This window comes from Lathamus discolor, chromosome 10, assembly GCF_037157495.1.
Source record: "Lathamus discolor isolate bLatDis1 chromosome 10, bLatDis1.hap1, whole genome shotgun sequence".
In the NCBI taxonomy this organism is placed as follows: Eukaryota; Metazoa; Chordata; class Aves; order Psittaciformes; family Psittacidae; genus Lathamus; species Lathamus discolor.
In genome coordinates this window covers 19,045,011-19,067,836 of record NC_088893.1, presented here as the reverse complement: position 1 = coordinate 19,067,836, position 22,826 = coordinate 19,045,011, and the positions used below count along the sequence as shown (strand labels likewise).

General features: G+C 44.2%; 1 protein-coding gene across 10 annotated transcripts in view; it reads right to left on the bottom strand.

Annotated features, from left to right (window-relative positions):
* The window catches only part of FSTL4 (follistatin like 4), a 396,562-nt gene that overhangs the window by 81,062 nt on the left and 292,674 nt on the right, over positions 1-22,826 (bottom strand). For all 10 annotated transcript variants that reach the window (XM_065690678.1, XM_065690673.1, XM_065690681.1 and 7 more), the window contains 2 exons: positions 18,555-18,745; positions 15,094-15,214 (listed from right to left, as the gene is read on the bottom strand). In XM_065690678.1, the coding sequence (XP_065546750.1) occupies positions 15,094-15,214; positions 18,555-18,745 (312 nt within the window). The remainder of the gene's footprint in view (positions 1-15,093; positions 15,215-18,554; positions 18,746-22,826) is intronic.

Here is a 22,826-nt window from a genome sequence, read left to right as displayed (position 1 = left end):
CAGCTTAAAGGCAGATCAATCAAGCTGCTTCCTACCTTGCCATACACTGATGTAGCCTCTTTGCATCCAAATGCTCAATGATGAGCAAAGCAAAGATGAATGGTTTGAAGCACAGTTGTGGTGAGAACTGTTCAGACTGGGCTGCGTGAACTGCTTGAGCCTTAATGTTTGAAAGGCTTTCATGAAATAAGAACAGAATAGCAGTCAGCATCCCATGATTAACTACCATGTCCTACCAGGGAAAGTGAAACATGGCTGACAGCAAAGCCATCCTGCTGTAAATGTTATTGCAAATTAATACAGTAAGGAGGTAACTTACTGAACAACAAACATCAGAGCATTATGCTTATGCTTATGAAGGAGCATCTAACCAGCACTGAAAACGAAGCAGCTTTGTTTTATCCAGCACCAGCCCAAGGTGTGTTGACTGTGGTGCCTAAGACGACCTGAACTCCCAAGGATGCTCTCTACCTGGGGAAGGTCAGCAGGGCCTTCTCTTCACTGTGCTCCCCTGTGTCTCTCCAAGCAGTGAGCTTATCCTCCAGCGTTTCAATCAGCTGGGAGAAGAAGATAAGTTTTGTTTCATTTCCAGGTGTTTTGTAGTAAGATTTGGCATATTTAAAACTATCTAAAATGTGACTGAAACTAGTAGATAGACCCAACAATTTTTGGAGAAGTGGAAAGGGGAGATGAAGCAAATAGATCCCTGCCAAATGCATGAAAATGATCAATACTGGAATACGGCCATCAAATCCCAGACTGAACCTTTCCAGGCAGCCCAGCAAGTTTGAGACCAGTGCTCTTCCCTTCCCTGCCCTCTGCAGGAGAGCTTGCTCAGAAAACCTCTTTTCATATGTTCCTATTTGCTGTTTCTAGCCAGGTAAGGGGATGGAAGAAGACCCATTGTTTGCCTTGCTCTGACCCCAATGAGAGGGGAAAGACCTGAAGTGTATAAGAAAGGTGCATGATTGCTCTGCTGTCCTGTGACACAAGGAAGCACGGGGGATGCCTGAATCCCACTTAATGGAGACATTGATTACTTGCAATTTTAGGCGAGCATTAAACTCATTTGCAACACAAACCTCACCTAAGTAGCTATGGCAGAGAGGTCATCGGTCCCTTTGCTGCATGTGGCAAAAGGGAAATGTGAAAAAGTGCTCACAAAAAGATAAGACCAATGCATTTTTTGTGTTCTATAATAAAAGATTCCCAGGCATAATTTGCAGGCAATTTTAGAAATCACAGCTTAATAATAGAAAGGAACTGCAAGAAAGTTACCCAGGTAGGTCTTGCTATTTCCAGCCATTCCTCAAACTCATTTTGATGTGTTTGCTCTACAAACTCAAACTCTAACCAATTTCTTTAGATGATGGGTAAAATCCAAGGAAATTTCCTATCATTTTGATTTAGCTAAACCCCTGTGATCTGATGAGATTGTGGTGTTGACAGTGTAACACTGTTCAAGCATACAAAATCACGAGTACTTTTCCTAATACATGGATGACTCTCTCCTTTGCCTTACAGAGGACACAGACTCTGCCAGGAAACATCACTCCACAGCTACAGCCCATGCAAGTTAATACCCTGATAAGAAAGACTTTGTACTTTGGCAGGGGCATTTCTAACACCCATCTCCAGCCAGCACTGGACACATTACCAGAGTGATGGACACTTACAATAAAATCCCATCATGTGAAATTTGGGTGTAGTTCTTGATTTACTGCATTTACTGAAGCATTATCATGGCAGGGAGATGCTGTCCATCCAGCAGAGTACAGACACCTCCCACCAGCATCCCCTTCTAGAAACCAGCAGAGCTCGACACACCTAGTTCACTGTTATTTCCACATCTCCACCTGCTTTAAAGCATAAGGAACTGATGCTGATGTGGACATGCCTAAGAAATTTGTAGCACAGTAATGAGTAAAGCTGCAGCTTTTCATGTCTAGTACCAAAGTGTGTGTTTGTGCTCTGGAGAGGACAGGGACACTGGAGAATGCCCATAGCTGAAAGAGGAGAAGGACGTGAGAAATCCTGCAACAGAAATGGTTAATAAGGGTTTAAATGGTGGAGAAATACTTTCTGATTCTGGTTAGAAAGTGATCTGAGGGATCTGAGACACGAAATACCCTTGAATTTTCCACATTTTCAGTGTCTGAATTGAAGAGATGCTGCAGCCCCTGACAGCTGAGAGCCATCTGCTATTGACACAGAATCATTTCTAAGCATCAGAAAAAGTCTTTGAAACATCCCTTAGACACTGACAGTCAAATTTGTCAAGAGTTATGCAAGGAGGAGGCTTAGAAATCCCTTAATTTGCTGAAATGGGAATTGTTCATGTTCCTCTTGTGCCTTCACTTGGAAACCTTACCCTTGGTTTCTACCGGAGTAGAAAGAAGCAGGTAGGAAATAAACCTGAGCTAACTGAGAACAGAAAACCAGCCAAATGAAGTGGTGAGGGAGGTTGGGGCTGCCTGTGCAGGCAGACACCTTCCGTCGAGCTGCAAACCAGCGGCAGAGCTGCATATGCAATACAACAGCAAGCCAGCTCCTTCTTATTCTACTTTATTAGCCTGCTGAAGGCAGGGAGGGATAAACCCCCACCCCAGCCAGCAGTTTCTGTTACTCCTCATGCTGTTTTCCCTCCAGGGTTGTTACTGCTTTCTTTATTTATCTACCTATAAGGCAGGCTGCCCCGATGAGAGATGCCCTGGTGATTTTATAGGCAGAAGTGGATGGGAAGGAGGTTTCTCAGCACCTGAGATTGCAAATATTTATAGACAGATGTGTTGTGACACGTGAGGAATTCCACTTGAAGTAAATGAGCTTCTTAAAAATGATGAAAGTTACAGGCACGTGCAAGGGGAATTGGATAGCCAGAGGTCAGCTTCAACCTGCAACAGGCAAAGACCATCAGAGTACACGGAATTTGCATCCCAGGTACAAACCTGATACAACAGATAGTAGATTCACAAGCAAAAACACACTGCAAAGCCAGTCCCTGCTGGGTGTGCTGGAGATGGAGCACTGGGCACATCAGCTGCGGGCAGCCCCACATAATCTGAGTCCTACCCAGGCTCCTGACAGCAAAACCATCCAGGCAGCTAATTAAATAACACTCCAGCACAGCAAAACCATCTTGCTTAGTATGACTGACTATAGAGTAATTCTTCACAAGATAACTGTAAGAGAAACTACTCGGGCTATCTCAACGCAGTCATCGCAACACCTCTAACACTTGGCCACTTGCAGAGCCCAACATCAGTCATCTGCACTGCATCAGAACAAATCTGTTATTTCAAGTAACTTAAACTGGTTTTCATCCAACAACTTTGGGAGTTGGAATTTGAAATTAGCTGGGCCTCTCAATCCAGCTCCTGTGGGGCATTGTCCACAAAAACTAATAACAACAACGGCAGCAATAATAACTATGAGAAAGCAAACACCCCCACAAGTATTATAACAGCTTCATCAGATATTTCAACCTCTTCTGTGAGCAACTTGTATCTAATTCTCTCAGTAAATTACCCAGCGCACTGACAACAGGCACGCAATGAAATTGCATTGCCACTGGCCCTGTTGATTTCTTCAAAGTTCCTTTTATCGTAGGAAATTAGTGGATCAATTAACGCTCGTTGGAGCACTTTCTGTTCATGGGCAGAAGAGCGCTTGCAAAGCCTGATGCAAGATCTGCATCTTGGAGAGTTACCATATGGGAGGATTAAGGTGATGGCTCAGCATGATGCGATACCAAGACCCCAGGCTTTCCTTTTCCCTTCCCTCTTGCTTTCCTTTCCCCTGCCCTCCCGTTTTCTCCTTAAAGGCAATTGCACCTGCCAAGTCCTCCCTTGCCTAACGTTTAACAAAAGGAAAGCTGATCAATGATAGCTCCGAGCTGCTGCTCTTCTCCCAGGAGCCAGGAGAATGAAGCTAACCTGCCACTCCTTCATTGTTGTTGTTTATAAAGCTCTTGGACACACGATGCCTATTGCAGGCAAAAATCCTTTATTCCCCAGCGTCCTCTGTTAAAGAGCTCTTACAGAAAAGGGATCCAACAGTTCATTATTTCTATCTGCTCAACACACTTCTGACATAATTGCCTTCCTGCCTCATTGCGGGGCTTGAAAAGTGGAATCTGAAAAGCAGCTTTTTGCCATCGGTTTATTTATCTGCTGAAGCCCTGTTTACACACCAGAATACCACCCGTATTATTTGCAGTTCTTATAATTTGTTTAATGCGTTACGTTCAAGAGGCCACGTGTGCTAATGCATCAAAGGGGTAAGTGGGTTGCTCTCAGTCTATTTAAGAGAGGAGAAAACTATTTTCTGAGCCAAATCTCTCCCATCAATGCACTTGCTTTCATCAAATTCAAGTCAGCGAGGATGCAGGGTAAGGGAAATGTGGAAGGAGAGAGCAGGAGTGGACACCAGCGGTGCTCGCTTGGATGGCAGTCACCACGTTTGTTCTTTTATGTCCTAAACATCCCTTCTCCTTCACAGGAGCCTGATGATAACATCAGAGGGATGTGCTGCTCTCCGAAGGAGCCCATGCATTACAGCCCCTCCAGCATATACAGGTCTGTATCTCTGCTGTGCCAGTGTTTCTCCACTGCCACAAAACTCCTCTCTGGCAAAGAAATGCATTTCCATTCCCTTTGAAAGCTATTTGACTTGGTGGGTGTCCATAGAACACTGCAAGATGAATGCATGCTATGTCCATTACAAACTGCTTTCATCTTCCATTCAGCAACAGTCATTGGATGTCAATGTATTAATTACAATCCACTGTGCCTGTTCATCACATAACATTGAAGTATTCAGTAAATACCCATTAACATATTGGAGTCTTTCCACAAATGTATCTTGCCTGACTTAGAGTGAATGGGTTCATAAAAATGCATCTTAAAACAAAATAGGGAGGATAATAGCAATTCTGTAGCAAATTTTGACTCATATACATCTCATATTTTAGCAGATGATGGGTTAGTAAATTGTATTAAAAGACAACCAGCTCCATTAGCTCTGCCAGAAGATGCATTACACCTCATGGCAGACTCCAAACCAGTCTATTTAGGAGAGACGTGTATTTTTCATGGTTTAGGTTACACTGAAAATATATTAATGGTGAAAAACCTCAGTAATAATTAGTGCTAAAATAACTCTTGATGTGCTCCCTAAACTAGTCAGAACATGTGACTACTTTATAGAATAGAATAGAATAGAATAGAATAGAATAGAATAGAATAGGTTGGCAAGGACCTCAAGATCATCCAGTTCCAACCCCCCTGCCATGGGCAGGGACACCTCACACTAAACCATCCCACCCAAGGCTTCATCCAACCTGGCCTTGAACACTGCCAGGGATGGAGCACTCACAACCTCCCTGGGCAACCCATTCCAGTGCCTCAGCACCCTCACAGGAAAGAATTTCCTCCTTAGATCCAATCTAAACTTCCCCTGTTTCAGTTTGAACCCGTTACCCCTTGTCCTGTCACTGCAGTCCCTGATGAAGAGTCCCTCCCCAGCATCCCTATAGGCCCCCTTCAGGTACTGGAAGCTGCTCTGAGGTCCCCACGCAGCCTTCTCTTCTCCAGGCTGAACAGCCCCAACTTTCTCAAACTTCTTAAGCCTGAAAATTACCATATGGGCTTGTTTCGGGGGCTGGAAATGATTTCAGTGGCTACCACAGTGTTAAATGAACTAAAGACAGACAGTGCAGACTTTTATGGTGTTTACTGCAGATGAATCTGGCACACAGCTCTTAGTTGCTACTGCAGTCCCCTGAAATGACTGAAGATAACAACCTCTGTGCTATCAGTAATGACCAAATGCAACCAGATCTTATAATCACTTCTGAAACCACTTTGCCTCCAGGTCCTACAGGAAAATAAACCCTATCTAGTGATGCTTGCAGATAAGTTACAGATGTAAGGACTGCCATGCTCTTTTGGGTTTATTTTTCTAGGGCTGAAAAACAAGTTTTGGTTCCAACTGGTTTTGTCTGTTCCTGAATCTGCATTGCCCTGCTGTAGGAAGCAGGACAGGAAGGGCCATGCCTCTCACCCCAGCCAAGGTGCCCTCAATGGGAAACCACAGCCTTTTGTTGCAGGACCAGAATAATAAAGAAAACCACATTAGCATCCCTAAGAATAACAATGAAATGGGATTCCTGTCCTGCCAATCAGGATCTGCTGGATGGCTCATTTTTAACTTCATTGCCAATGAGATTTCATCTCAGTCTCTCAATCTCAACTCCCGCTTGTCTTGTCCCTACAGGCCCTTGTCCCAAGCCCCTCTTCCAGGCTCCCTGCAGCCCCTTTAGGCAATGGAGCTGCTATAAAGTCTCCCCTTAAGGAGCCTTCTCTTCTCCAGCTGAACCAGCCCAGCTTTCCCAGCCTGTGTGCCTCACTTCTCATCCTGCTCTTTTGGTGCTTTGCTTTGAAATTACAGTCACTCCCACTCCCTTTCTGTCCCCACTCAGCAGGTTTTGGGGCTGGGATGCACAGTGCTCCAAACTGATGCCAAGTTTCAGCTGGTCACAGAGCAGGAGGACACTGCTTCCAGGTGTTTCAGTGACCAGGAAGGTACCCGTGACCTCTTTTAACACATTATTCGGGTTCCCATGATGAACAGAATGACAAATAATGCATGCACTCAGCATATTTCTTTTTCTCATTTTGCTAAATGCATGGTCACAAATTACTTCCCTAAGCAGCAAGCTTCTAATAATACTGCTGGGGTGTCAGTGCCTGGGACTGGGGTGGAAGTTCTAGGATCGAAGTGTGGCTAAAAACATAAGTTCCGTGGGACCTGTACCTACCGGTCTGCAGAAGGAGAAAGAATAATTCTGCAGCTGTGTTTCATATGCTGCAGAGGGCAATGTGATGGCAGAAGCGGTGCTTTGGACTCATGGCAAGCCTGAGCTCCCAGTTATTTATTTCTATTGATGGCTCTTGATTTTCTTTCTGAACTTTTGATCATCAGCGAACTTGAGAATGAGCTTTTTATGACGGTGCTAAAGGCTGACACTGGCGACAGCTGAGTTTCTCTTCAAACCCTGATGCCACTGAAGCATCTCTGAAGCTTTTTACTTTTCTCTATAGGTTATCACTGGTTTTTATTCTTTTTGGAAGTATTAAAGCAGAACCAACCCTTGAGTTCACCTTATGCAATTTCCTACTGCTGTATTTCTCCGTTTCCATCTGGGCATCCTGGATTTGTCAAGGAGATTTTCTTCTGTGAAGAACATGAAATAAAAACATCTCAGCTGTGGCTCTACATAAATCGTATCATTGCACTGGGGATATGCACTGTACTTGGTAATTTTCTGATGGCTGCTCTGGCATTTTGATTAAGAAATTAGCACTGCAGCTCTGCAATGCCATACAATATCAAAGTACGTGCTAAATGAACAAAGAACTGGCTGATGGACAGATCTCAAAGCACTTCTCAGAGGAGACCACTCAAACGGGGTTAGTCATCCAAAGCCCAAAGCTGTTCAACATCTCCATCGAGACCTGAAAGGAACACAGAAATCCCAGCTGACACCAGAGAGGGATGGAGTGGAAGGGCTGATGTGCTGAGTGCCCTGCATTTGCTTCACAAACCCCTCAGAAAGTCAGTCTGTGACTGAAAAAAGGGTCTTTTGACTGAAAAATAAAAGGAAACGGCACCACAAAGTTTGGGTCTGACTTTCAGAACTGGCCTCTGGTTTTGCACTAGTGGAACAAAGCCGTAGGAAAGCCTGCAGTGCTTCATCCCCAGCTCACTGAAAACGCAAATTACACTTCTTAGATCCCTGCCTACGTGATCTGAAGGTGTGAAGGGGTTTGGAACTGGATGATCTTTAAGGTCCCCTCCAACCCAACCCGTTCTATGATTCTATGTGTGTAGGGCTGCCAGCCAATTTATGATCTCACCAATACTTGTATTTGCTCTTTACTGACGTAATTTTGTGTCTGCAAGCAACCAAAACTACTACTGTTTGTGTACGTGAAAATGCTTCAGTGAGCATTGCTGGTACGGATCACATAAGTTTTGGAGAAATGGTATTTGCCTGGGTTTATGCACCAGTGAGTCACTCATAAGTACTTATAAATATTTAAACATCCTACCCCTGCAAGGAGACGTGGAGACATTTGCTAGGGCCTGTACTACATCACCTCCACAGCACTACTCCACATTGCAAATGCTCACATTTTAAACCCAAGCTTACCAAGTCAGTGCACCCTGAAAAGCATTTCAAACCCACCAGGATATTGAATTCTAGTGAGTTTTCTTTGCAATTTGTAGACAATAGATTTCCAATAACAACTTGTAATTAGCTCATTTTCTCTTTTTCAGTCATTACACATTAAGCTCGGTGACATTTTGCAGATGGCATCTTTAGAAATGAGAGAGATATGAAAAAGATACTAGAGTTTGGCAATTCACACTCGAGCGCACTGCTTCTGGTGTGCACCTAATACATCAGACAGAAACAGCCCCAGTGTCAGATGCTCTCCCTGCCTTTTCATGAAACAAAGCTGGACACTAATTTTTGAGCAAAAACCACAAAATCACAATTTTAGCCACGTCTACATTTGCCATTAATTCTGCCAAAACTTTACTGTAGGAGATTCTTAATTCAAATCATAGTGCCAAAGTATACAAGCTAAAGCAGAGTACAAAACTGAGCAGCAAACCCCGGTTAGGTGAATTAATGTCTGGTCTCAGTGTGGAAACATTCCCCTTTTTGGCCTAAGGCAAAACCATGTCCTTCTTTCCGCTGGCAAGCACACAGCCACATGCAACATATTTCTTTCTCAATCAGAGCATTCTTAGTTTCTCCCCTGGAACCATATTTCAGCTTCCAAAGCATTTTTGCTCAGATTGAATTTGCCTTTCTTGCTACAAATTAATTCTGGGGTTTTTTCCTCTGAGAAAATACCTTTTACTACATTCAAACTGCAGCAAAACAATCGAGGATACAAACCAAAACCTGACTCTGACAGCTGTTTTGGGGAACTACGAACAACAGAAGGCTCTGCTGGAGCCCAGTGGTATTATTTTAGGCTTCAAACTCAGAAGTGAAGAGTTTCACAATGAGAAGAGCTTTAAAAGAGAGAGAAAAAGAAATCACCCTTCTTGCAGAATGTGTTTCTTTGAGAGCAAGGGAGGGAAGAAAAAGAAAAAAAGAAATAAAGGAAAATCAAAGCAATAAAGTTTTCCACGTTAGGAAATTACCTGCCCGCTAAAATGAACCTGTGAGTAAGGGCATCCCCAGCCGAGGCATCCTACCAGTCAGAAATTACATCTCCATGTGTCACAGGATGATTCCCAGTGCTCAAGCCAGGCATCTTACACTCCATTAATGCATGAAGTAAGGATTTAGGTGCTTCTGCAGATGATCTAAACAGTAAAAAATACATTGAGAGCTGGCCAAAGGCATTTCCAACCTCTAGTGTGCGCCTGGAGCTCAGTCCTGTGCTGCAGCATAGGCACCAGCCCTGTACGCAGAGCCCCTGGGCACTGGATTCCATACCTCCACTTTGCTGAGCTGCTGCATCTACCTACAACACACCACTGCTGGCCTGGTCCGAATAAAGCCTAAAAACCCAGAGTAAGGATCACAGCCTAGCTGTGGGAGTGTTGGTCACTAAATGCTCTTGCAGTGGCTTGGATGCGTGCTGGTTTTCCCCATCATCCCTGCTGCAGAAATCAAGCTAAAGAGATTTATAGTATTTTTTTAGCTTGATTTTTAACTTTTAGGTTCATTTTTTTTTCGGCCATAAGGTTGCACTATTAAATTAATCATTCCAGTGAATGATTTTATCCTTAACTTTATCCTTAACTTTATCCTCAGTAACACAGCTGCACACCATTCCTCCAGGCGAGCAGGAATGGGCTGCTTTGGCCTGCTGAAGGAAACCTCATTCCTTTCCCCAAGTATTTCGCATCACCTCTAACACTGCCTCAAACCAAAAGCAGAGGCTGGTGCTCCCCGGTTTTGAAGTTTAGATACCACATAGCTCACCGAAGCAAATCAATGTTGGTAAGCTAATGAATTATTTTCAAGTTTGTACCAGTATCTGCAGCAACATGAAAGAAAAATCACATAGCAGGGAGATTGCAGTTGAAGAAGCAGAGCATGGTACACAAATTGTCAATATTTTAGGACTATGATTTGATCCTGTAGATAAGTGTTGCTGCAATATTGCTTACGAGAACACCTCAAGCAAAAAATTCTACCTCACAATATAGTTGTCCAATATAATTAACTGGGCTTGACCAATCTAGCTGGAAGGGCGCAGTAACTACCCAACCCTATGTGCCATCAAGGAGAACAGATTTGAAAAGGTGTGAGTAAATGCTTCATCTGAACATGGAATTTACAGATGCAATTTCTGCTGGAACAGCTGGCTCGCGGGATGCACATGGAGAACATAAATTAGGGACAGATTTTACCCAATACAGATACTCATTTTCATTATCACCTTCCTTAAGCTGTGATGTCTACCAAGAACAGACATACTGCTGAAAGCTTCCTTCCTTACCCACCAGCTCCCTCTCCCACTTGACCTAACAGCCCTTCTTTTAGGTTTCATTCCCCCTTCCTCAAGGTAGAACTCAGCTTTTCCCCAGCAAGCATCAATCTCCATGCTTTTGGAACAATTACAAAGCTCTGCCCTAAAGTAGCTTCCAGCGAATCAGAAATATGCACACCTCAAAAATAAATCTGGTTTATGCTCCATACTTCTAAGGAGCCTCCGGGGGGGATGCCTGGAGGGGTCAGCAATGGATGGCTCACTCCTCTGCATTGCCTGGTGGGGAATACAGCCACCAGAGATTTTAGGATGGATGCAATAAATCTGGAGCCAGTCCAACACCATTCACCGCTGAAATATACTCCTTCCAAACGATATTTGTTTTCTTTAAATAATAACATATCCATAGATGATGACACATCTCTCATCTTAGAGAAACAGCGATTTTCTGCCTACATGCAACATATATGAATAAATGCTTGGGAAATGACAACTGGAATGCAAAATAACAATTCAGTGTTTTTTCTTTAAAACTACCTTTGTGGTTTGGGTTTTTTTTTTTGGTCCAAATAGGATATCAAGGATCTCAAAATGTTACCGCAGAGCTATGAGAATCCATGTGATAGAGCAGCCTTGATGGGCCACACTGGGAAGCACAGGGCATGCAAAGTGATCTCAAAGCCACAATGGTGTTGAGATGGGGAGATTATCTTGGGGTATAACTTCAACCTGACCTAGTGAAATAGAATCATGGAATGGTTTGGTTGGAAGGGACCTTAAAGCTCATCCAGTTCCAGCTCCCTGCTACAGGCAGGGACACCTTCCACTGGAGCAGGCTGCTGAAAACCATAATGAAATGCAAAGTGAAGCTGTGAGCCAGGGATGTTGGGTAGGAGAATACTCTAATTGGCAATGAGCTAGAATTCAAGGGGATTTTATCGCAGGGTTAATAACTTCTTATTAGCTAAACAATGTTGACAAGATAAAGCCATTTTGATGGAACGCATGTTTCCCCTCCCTTTGATATATTTGTATTACAAATTGACCTGTCCACATTGCTGATAATATAGATCTAGAAGAATACACTGATATTTTTTTTCCTTCAGCTAGGCTGTCACATCTGCCAACCTGCTACTTTCCCATTATGGAAGACAACAGGAATGCCAAAAGTGACATGTCTAATTCTAACAGCCTCCAGTCAGATACAGCTCCAGGAGTCATACCCAAAAATCACTCACCCGAGCATATTTAAAGTATGACTCAGCTGGGTATGTGCTTGCCAATTCACCAGACTATCTTCATGCTGATTAATTAGATGCATGCTCTGCTTTAGCTCTTAGAACAACTAAGCCTTTCATTTATTACTCACTTATTGAATCCTTGTGACAATATAAAGACAACAAATACATTTGCTAGCACTCTATTTTTAGAATGTGAAAATCTTGAGGTCACCGATAAACAATTAAAATCGTTTAATTATGGCCCTGAGCCTGCTTATCTAATAACATTTATTAATGAGAAATTAAAGACACCTACAAGTTGTTCTTACCAGAGCTGCCAGGAGAGTGTTTCATCCATCTCATGCATTACTTATGTATGATTAAGGCAATTTGAACAGTGATACTTAGGTCTGTGTTAATAGATATTTCTAAGCATACGCAGACGCACAAGCAGCTCCTAGGAATTGTATTCTGGGTGTTCAGAAACAAAAGAACTTTCAGAAAATCAGAAGTAAGACGATAGGGTTAGTAGGTGGGCCGCTATTTCTGTCCATAATCCAAAGCTGTGCATTCAGATGTGTATGAAAATGGTTAGCATGAGTAGAAATGAGTACTAAAAATAGCACCTATTGCATGTACTGCCTGTAAGGGTAAAACCAAGTTTCAGGAAAGGTAAGAGGTTGGGTTTATCTCATCCGTGCACTTTTCATTCATTTACAGCTGATCAACTCGAATGGGGATCAAAATGCCCTTTGAATTCCGTGGGTCTTGGAAAGAGAGGATAGGTCAAGAGAAAGCAAGAGATAGATGGAGTGAGAAAAAGACCATTTTGTGGCTCTGTTAAGTTACAGAGAGGCCCGGAGACTCTTTAAAACAAAACACAACATCTAAAGCAGCACAGAATGACAAACTGGAAGCTCTTCACATTACCAAGGTCACCCGCAAACCTTTCCAACACTGCGGCACTATACCAGAACACAGTGCGCCCAAACAGATGTGACGGAGGCTTTGAGAGAATAAATTAGATTGAGACTTTCTGATGTCACTGAATGCTGGTCATTATGTTCCTCAGCTTGCTAAGCAGCCAGCCCCGCAGCCTGCTGCCAGCATGCAGAAACGAGCAGCTTGGGTGGATTTCAAGCAACAAAAACATCACCTGAATAGGCAAAAAACGTGAAAGATGTGCAGAACGTTGTACCCTTAAACTGCTCCTACAAGCCTAATTCTGGCTTATAGCAAAGCACAAACTTCATAAACACTCAAAGTGTGTGCTTAAGACAAGTGCTTGAAGTATTTTTGAAGGGTTTTTTTCCTACATCATGTAATAGAATAAAGGAAAAAAGATAAAATTACACCCAACTGAAGCTCCCCAAAATTCCAGAAGTTCCAAGCAAGGAACTTTGTTTTCAAATTGAAAGCTGATAAGCCATTAACATAAAGGCAAAGATTCTGAGGAAATTTATAATAGTCTGATTTTCAGCTTCAGATGAAGAACAACTCTCTTCGTACTCAAAATCCTCTTGATAGACACTCATTGCTACGCCTTGGGTTTTGTTACAGTATTTTTGCAGTTTATCGATCACTATCTCTGTTCACTGGCTAATATTTTGTACTTGTCTTATTTTCATTGCCTCCTTAAAATTCACTGAACCAAAACCTCATACAAATGACTCCTGGAATTCAGCTTCAAGTTGCTGTGACTTTGAGAACCCATTGATCCAAATATGCTCCAAATAACTGCATGTCAAGCCTTTATAGCAGGGTTAATTCACTTTATGGCCTTCTTAATGCACGAGGTTTTATGTTTTACTGTATATCTGCCGTTTTGGGTGTGCCGTGTTGAATTAAATGCATATGTGGTTCAAACAGGTCCAAGGTGACAACTGGGGCTAATTTGAAAGCACTTTAAACAGCCTTCCAGTATCTAAACAGGCCAACAAGACATCTGGAGAGGGGCTTTGGACAAGGGACTGTAGGGATAGGACAAAGGAGAATGGCTTTAACCTGCCCAAGGGGAGACTGAGATGAACTCTGAGGCAGAAGCTCTTCCCTGTGAGGGTGCTGAGGCGCTGGCACAGGGTGCCCAGAGAAGCTGTGGCTGCCCCATCCCTGGCAGTGCTCAAGGCCAGGTTGGACACAGGGGCTTGGAGCAAGCTGCTCCAGTGGAAGGGGTCCCTGCCCGTGGCAGGGGTTGGGGCTGGAGGAGCTTTAAGGTCCCTTCAACCCAAACCACTCTGTATTCTATGAATATTATACAAATTTGTGTCTTTTTTATCAAAAAGCCAGAAGTCAAAAAACCAGAATCCACACTCTTTAGAAAAGAGGTTATTTAGCAAAACCAGAGGTTCTTCATTAGCATCGCAGCTTGTCAAAGAGCAACAACGAGTTACGCACCAGTGCAGGGCACATGGCAACTATCATGCACAAAGCTTTCCCCACCAAGCACATACTGGAGCAGGGTGCCCCTGTTTAGAAAATAAAATCAAGAGCTACTGAAATTACTTTGTCTATAAAATGCCACATAGAAAAGTTTGAGAGTCCAGTTTAAGAAACAATCGACTTGTCACTGGCCTGTACTCAACCTCCAACAGTTGAACCCTGATTTTCTTTAGAGAGTATTAAGCACATACAAACACTGTGTAGCCCTGATCATTCAAAGAAACCCCACATTTTCTGCCTTTCTTAGTGTCCCAAAGGGACAAGCATCAATAAAACTTTCTATCATCCAGGAGAAGGAGACAACATGGGCCTTTTCCAGGGAAGGACTTCAATGAATGCTTAACATAATGAATATACATAACAATGAATGCATGAACATAAAGTAATGAGGATAAATGGGATGACATAAGTACTTATTTTTCCACACTTAATAGGGATCCTTGCAAATGGTGCTGAGATATGTATTAAGACTGCACATAACCCAGTAACATGGAAACAAAATGTGGAAAACATCATTCCCAGGCATAATATTCAGTAAAACACCTTCCCCACAACAAACACATTACCAGAAGACATTTAGAGAGGTTACCACCATATATCCTCAGGGTTACTCAGAAGCCACATACTCGGGTCTACAGACCCGGCCAGCACACCAACATCTCTCCACTGCCGTCACCAACAACAAAATGCACAAGAAAACAATAAGCCTCACACACTTTAAGCAAACTCCGAGCTCCTGCTTATCCTTTGGAGCACAATAACCTTTAGAAACAAGCCTCACATAGTGTTTCCATTGAATGAAACACAAAGAGGAATTATCTTTGCTGACCGTATCTAGGAAAGCAACGTTGCCATCACAGATATTCACATTTTCAACACCCAGAAGAGATAAAAGCATCAGGACTCACGGAAGGCTGTGTAGAGCTCCTGCAGCGTTAAGTGACCATCATTGTTGTAATCATCAAACCGGAGAAGGTCTTCTAGTGTACAATCCAATAAATCATTTTCCAGGTCCTCCTCCTTCATTAGCTGTAGCAAAGAGAACAGGAAATCTTACATGAAATGTACAGCTCCAGACCCCCATCCTGGCTCATCCAACAGGTTTTCCATTATATGACCTTTGGGGAGAGATAAATTTATCATATACATCATTATGTATTTGCTTTGTGAGAACAAGGAAAGTCTGGTTTTCTTCTCTGTAGGTAAGGGCAAAATTGTGTTCCTTGCTTTTAGGACTACAAGAATGCATGGTATTTTCAACACTAGAAGTGTTTTTCCAGCCCCTGACAGTTTGTTTCTTATGTATTGCAAATATTTCACACACTCTACATTAAAAATGGTGAGAGCTTTCAAAGTCATACATCCAAGCTAGCAAATAGCCAAAATCAGACCTAAGCATAACAAACGTATTGGGTTTTCCTGATTTATTGTAGAACGTGAAGAAAACTGCTGAAGTGTTGCATCTTCCAGGCAGGAAAGCTTTTTGCTGTAGTCCAGGGACTCTTTTATTTACTATTCTAGTCCTGGCCCATTATATTGAAGCAATTTAAAGTAATAATGCTAAAAAAATGACCCTTCACCTGGCAAGGAAAAGTGTTCAATAAAAGTGAGATCAACCATAACTTCCAAGATCAATCTTCTAAAGATGGAAATTTCCCTTTGTCTGTCTTTGCATTGGAAATTGATTAACTTTTCATAAGACCGACAAGTTTTTACTGGTCCTTTTGATTTAATGTCAAGAAAAAAAAACCCAAATGACCACAAAACACTGCAGCTGCAACAAACTCGGCAGATTTATGAATCTGACTGTAAAATACATTCAAGTTTGAAATGGAAATAACATTCCTATTACCACCAGTTTTAATAGCCCTGCATGCCCATGGCTGTAAAACACTGCCAGCTTCAGAGGGAAAGTATTCGATGGGGTGTGCCAGCAGCCAGGAGGCAAAGCAACTTGAAATAGAGAGGGATGGACCATCTGCTGCCTAAAGGAATTCTGTTGTGGAGAACAATCAGGTGGGCAAAGACCCCCATCACCTCCCAGTGCAAGCAGCTGCCCCAATGCAGGACTGTCCTGTTCGGAGGGTCTCTGCTTCCAGTTTCTCCGTTGGGGTGAATCCCTCTGCAATGAGCCTCCTAAAGATCCCCCTGCAGGCCTTAAAACTGCCTTTTTCCTGCAGAGCACGTTACCTGCCTCGTGTTTTTCCTTGCAGACAAGGTTATAGTGCTCGAGAGACTCTTTTTCCTTTAAATATGAGAAGGAAAATGCACGGCAGCAGCTCATGCAGCAGCCAGAGAGGAGGAGATCCCATTGCACCACGTTCGCTTCAGATGCCTCTACCCATGGGCAATGAAATTCCCATCTTTGGGGGAATTTTGAAGTTGCAGAGAGCCAACCCAAACCAACAACAAAGCTGCCTAACAAAGCAAGAGAAGGCCTGGCAAGACTGTAACATGGAAAATGAACTATTCCTCATTACCTAAAAGGAAAATCCCTTGAAAACTGGGAGAATAAACGGGTCACATAGGAGCACATGAAAATTATCTCGCTGCTTGGGCTAACAGGAGAAATCAAGAATTAACACTCTACACATAAACTGTGACCACTACTGCTGTGAGACCCTACAGCTGCTCTGCAAATGTGTCCTCAGCCCAGCCAGGACATCCGCCACGCTCCCACCAAGGGGTCCAAGATCAGCATCATTCAGGGAGGGATTAAAAGTATTCATGGCTTATCTGTACTCTGCATTAATGGGCAGGATGATGTCTTTAGAGGTGATCATGCTGTCAGCTCTGCAGTGCCGGTGGCAAGCTTTCGTGGGGTTTTTCTTTGGGTGAGGGGACTCCTAGCTGAGGGCTGGACTTAATCTGGTCCATCCAACCGCAGCGGGCTCCAGATGTGCAAGCACATTTACTGCTTTTGATAACAGCAAAAAGAACCAAAACGATAGTAGTCAAGGTCTGTGCTTGTGAGAGAGACCTGGGCTCCTAGCACATCTGCAATGAGCCCAAAGTAACCTTGCAGCAGACCTTAGAGCACTGAATCCTGCTCCTTTAAAATGCAGGTCACTGTTTCTTCTAATGGTAATGGCTTACAGGGTGCCAAACCTTTATTTGCATGAGAGGTGTGTTTTAATATCCTGACAGAATAAGTTTCATGTAAAAAGGGGGAAAAAAATTGGAGTGTAGAACAGGCACTTATGCAAAAACTGGCTTTGAATTCAGATAAAAGTGTTTTCTTCTACCTACCATGTCTTTATAAAAAAATCATTGCATTTAGATGAACTATTGTATATATTCATAGCTCTGAGATCTAAAGGAATTTCTGCTGACACTTTGTGTTGTGCAGAAAGGACCATGCATCATGTCAACAGCCTGAGGATTAAAATGCAGAGCAAAGCGTCCTACACAGGAGCAAGCTGAGGGAGGAGTGAGCTTGTGTCTGTGCCCCAGCTTGCTCACAGCTTGCATTTACACACTGCAACTACAACGTGCTTTGTGTTCACTGGGAAGCATGAGTGCAGATGAGATGCTCCTGCAGAGCATAGCGGGAAGGGCCAGCTCACAGGTCCCAGGCAGGTATTGGCTTCCAAAAGGCTCTTAAAAGGCATTTGCTTCTAACAACATGGAAAAGACAAGATCTTCCCACATCTGGCATAATGCATTTTCTCATATTTACAGGACCATTTTACCAGCTCTGCATGTGCAAGGAGCAAGCTCAGGACACGGAGTAGTCAGCTTGAGTACCTGGGCTGTGTGCTCAGTTCACTTTACCAATTAGATTAATTCCATCAGCACAGCATGCCCGTCATTAGAAATAGCAGTTTTCTTTCCAGCTCTCACCCTTTCTATTGTTACCCAGTTCTGCTCATCACCTCAATCCCTAGCATCTGCTGGGGATTTGGGGAAAATAGACCTATTAAAAAATATCCCAGCTTTGTTGTCCTGTTACTACAGGCAAATGCATGGTCCAGAAGGCAGGGAGGAAGAATTAAGAGATTTCTGCCCTACCTACACACACCTAAAAAATCCACATTAATTCTCCCCAAGCTGGCTAGCTGGAAATACTTCAGAAGACGATGGCTAGCAGTGAGGATGAGTATCTGTTTTCAGAGGCATGGATGGGGCTGGAATGCTGCCATGTTTGTTGTTTGCAGAGGATCTTCAAATGTTTGAGACAGCACCATCTCCCCAGAGATGCACAGAGAGGCTTAGATGCTGCAGTAGATTTCCCTCCTTTACCTGCTGCCAGGCCGGACAGTTACAAACGACTGTTCTCAGCAGAGTGCTGCTGTGTTACATTCAATTCACACTGAATGAAAAACGCAATCCGCTTCATAATCCCATTGTCACTGAACAATAAACCCACCTGCGCCAGTTCGGAGCTGCTGAGGTGCCTATCGCTGTTCACATCCAAGTGCTTAAACAGATCTTCAACTAAAAAGCGCTTCTGGGATACTCTGTCCTTGGCTGGGCTGCTCGGCGGGCTTTGCCGATGTGCCTGCAGGTCCAGGAGGATGCTTTTGAGGCGGCTGTAGTCCGCCATGGTACAGGTGTCACCTACAAGATAAAACCACATTGCTGGACATCAGATTAGCCTTCATCTTTTCAAAGGACCGAGCTCCTAAAGGGAAAGACAAGGCAAGCCAAAGACAGGTTGTCTGCATGTATAGCATCACCCAGCTCTGCACTTGAGGAGCTCCTGAAGTCATTACCTTTAATAATAGCTGGCAGTTTTGGTAAATCCTGCTGTCAAGGATGCTCTCCAGCATGCTATTTTCCAGATTACAGGGCTTCAGTTACAGACTTCCATGCTCAGCTTTGTAATCCCTATCCCTATTAAACTGACTCTACATTTTTCTAAAGATAAATTCCTCTATGCTGGGATTCCAAGGTGAAAAATAAACCTGGAAGAGCTGATGCTTAGGAAGTGCCATGAACAGAAATGAATGGTACACCTGAGAGTCACCCTGGGCCAAACACGGGGCTGATCTGAAGGAATCCTTAAAGGCAGCCCAGGGTGGTCAGATGGCTGGAGGGAGGACAGTGAGGAGCCCCTGCGGCTACGGTGTCGCTGGTGCCTCAGCACATCACCCAGCTCCAGACTGACATAAACACTTTCCTCAGCCCCTGACCAGGAAAAAAGGTTATCATCACAGAAAAGCCCTCGAGCCCCTTGCTCTGAAGCAGCATGGACTCAGCTGGAGGAATCAGATTGAACCTTCCTGACCCTGAAAGCTCACGCTGCACTCACAGCAGCCAGCTCTTCTGCGGCTCTTCCCTGGAGAGCGCCTTGCTTTGATTTAAGGGCATCCTTCTACAGAAAAACCACATCCTGATGCCCAAAGTGGTATAAGATGTTACAGCCCTTTTCTGCTCAACTGCTGTCCGGCAGAGCTTGGCAGAATGAAGGATGGCAAGTGTCCTTTGTTGTGCAAACCTGTTTGCTTTAGTGCAGACCACAACAGGAACCTGACTGACTCTGCCTTGGAGGAGACCCTGGAGCATCCTCGTGCTCCAGCTGTCCCCTTAGATGCCCTTTTCTTGTAATGTATTTTCCCTGACATAGATGTCCTTATTCTCTATAATGGTGGTTTCAAAAACAACTTTTTGTTTAAGTCCTATCACTGATCCTACTGGTGGATTAAATCTAAGGGAGCCTGGTCTCACCTCAGTTTAAGGGACAACATCCTTGCACATCAGCTCCCCAGAGGCTCTAATCATTATTCCTCTGAACAACAACTGAAGACTCTGGCACACTGACAACAATGTTCCTGTCCTTTTCTTGCTCAGCTGCACCATTTCCCATCTTCTGGTTGCACTCCAACCAAAACCCAATTAAGATTCCAGGTGGGAGGCACTCCTCTCATATCAAACCCATCGACTGTCAACCCTTCATATATTGTGCTCACAGCTTCAAAACCACCGTGACATGAGAAGGTGAGAGGACACAGAGGCTGGACATGCACTCACCAGTCAGGTCAGTGCCCTACTGCTCTACAAGCAGTAACTGCAAGACAAGGCTCATTTTCCACCCTGAACTCAGACCCGTCTTGTTTTGAGAGTTTCTCACTGGGATATTAAGCAGCTTTTCCTTCCCTCTAAACAACCTCCAAAGAGCTCGTGGTCTCAAATGGGATCAGTCTCATTTTACAGGTTAAAAAAAAAGCTATTCGGCTACTATTAGTCTATGTGCATAACATGTACCAAATGGGATTTCCAGAATGAACTGCATGTTAATGCAATGGCAAAATACAAGCAAAGAGCAAATGTCACAGAATCACAGACTGGTTTGAATTGGAAGGAACCTTAAAGCCCATCCAGTTCCAGTCCCCTGACCGGTGATGCACCCAGGCTCTCGACCGTGTCTCATGGTGGGAGCCAGGAGATGTTGATCTGCTTCCACTGCATCACAGCCCTCCTTGATTCTCCCATCCTCTGAAAACAAAGCCTGAAACCAAAACTGCTTTTCTTGTAAAAAGCGCACACTGATCCAGGCTGCAAGGCAGCCCATTTGGGGAGTTTCAGAGGGTCAAAGCCATGCTGCAGCCTCCAGGCAAATGTGATGGGCATGAAGAATGGAATGAAGGAAACGGGAAGGGCAGAGGTGGTGACAGCCTCTGGCTGCAGTTCCCGCATCCTGCTGTAAGCTCACTAACCACTCTTCTCCCACCACCACAGTACTGCTGTACCGAGGGTCAGGGACCATTGACACAGCAGAGCTCCATCCTGCATGGCGGGGTGACGCCATTCCAGTGCGTACACAGCAAAGAAAACCAGCAGTAAGACAATTATGTCCCTATTTAGGCAGTAACTCCAGCTCCACACGTTGTTAGCGCACAGTGCAGTTGGAAGGTCAGAAGGTGCCCTCAGCCCCTGTCAGAACTGCTCTAACACCTCATTACCTTCAGTTCCCTCAGGAGAATGATGACTGCAGCTCTGCTGGAAGTGGGTCCCTTAGTGTGTGTCCCACAGCGCGGCTGTGACAGGCTCTGTGGGGCTCACACCTCCGAGCTTCTTCCCCTGCCACACCAGAGGGTTGTGGTGACACATAGATGCATAGAAATCATAGAATACCAGGTTGGAAGGGGCCTCAAGCATCACCTGCTCCAACCTTTCAATAAGTATATACATCTAATTTATACATTTAATCTCACTGCAGTGGGAAAACCAGGGGGAAAATCACTCCGGATCAAAGGAAAGATTATGTTTGACCTGAAAGTATAACCTTATGGGAAGTCTGGCCAAAATCGTTCATGCTTGGGATGTTTGAGCTGATGTTTTGCTGTGCAGCCCGGACCTAATGCTGTTTTAAACACAACTTCAAGGCATTGCAGCGACCAGACAGATGCTGGAGGCACTTCACGAAAGCCACTGCCTGCTCCTCCAGCTCCAGCAAGGAAGCGAAGGAACAACTTCAATCATTGGGCAAGCTAATGCAAAGGACAGCTAAACTCCTCTATAGTAAAGATCCTTCCCCTCCTTTACTAGGTATTACTACTTCATGTTTTAACCCATCTTCCCTACAGAGACTGGTAACAGTCCTTCCTCAGAGCTGATTGCACAGGTGTCACAAAGGACAGCCCTGTACTTTCTCTCCTTCCCACTAGCCCCTCTCCTGCTGTCAGTGACACTTGTAATCTTCTTACATTGTGCAGAGGATCTACCAGCTTTATCTACTAAACACCATCTCTTTAGGCAGCATTGCCACCCCTTGCTCTGTTCTTCCAGGTATTACAACCACGGCTGTTAAACAAAAAGAAGCACAGAAAAGCCGCTGCATGCCTTCTCGCTCATCCCCACTCTTGTCTCCGCTTTGCTAAGTACCCCCAGCAGCTTCCTCTGCAACATAAGCTCATCATTAGCAGGTTATCTCCCCTCAGACTGCTCACCTTGGTACGTCTGGCTAATGGATGTGTCTCAGCTTGGTTTCCTTGTTAGGAGCTGCCTGGGGACTTAGATTCTATTTGCAATTGCAACCAGAAGCCTTCCAGCCCGCACACGAGGAGGTGACCAGCACCGCTCTTCAGACGGGTTTCACAGGACTTCTTCCCTGCCTGTTTGTGAACAGCAGAAATGCCACTGTGTGTGCTTCCAGTGCCTGCGCTGTACTACTGACAGCTCTTCTCCTGCCTGTACTCCCAACCGATGCTCGGGGCACCATCCCCACCACACAGCTGGGGGCACTCCCACACAGAGAGCCGAATACACAGATTTGGGGTGAGCTAAATCCGCTGTTCTGTCTTCCGTGCCCTAAACTGATGCTGTGCTTGGTTATCCATCCTCAGGACTTTATTTGAGGGCTGGTTAGAAAAAAGGCACACATTTTACTTCTCTGCCTTTAACCAGCATCCCAGTCTGATTTATTCTGCCGACTCCAGGAGAAGAGAAGACCTAAGGGCATACCAGAGGCATCAGACATCAAAACTAAAATGCTGATCATCTAACACAGGGTGGGGATTTTTCACAAGAACTTTAATGACATAATACCACTATATCTGGATTCCAGCTTAGAAACTGCCGATAAATAAATAAATACAAGTCCACCTTCACCATTTCAAGAGACTCTCTATCACTTCTACTCTTTTGAACACAAACCCAGTTGGACAGCAACGCTTTGTACAACAAACACAAGCTTTCC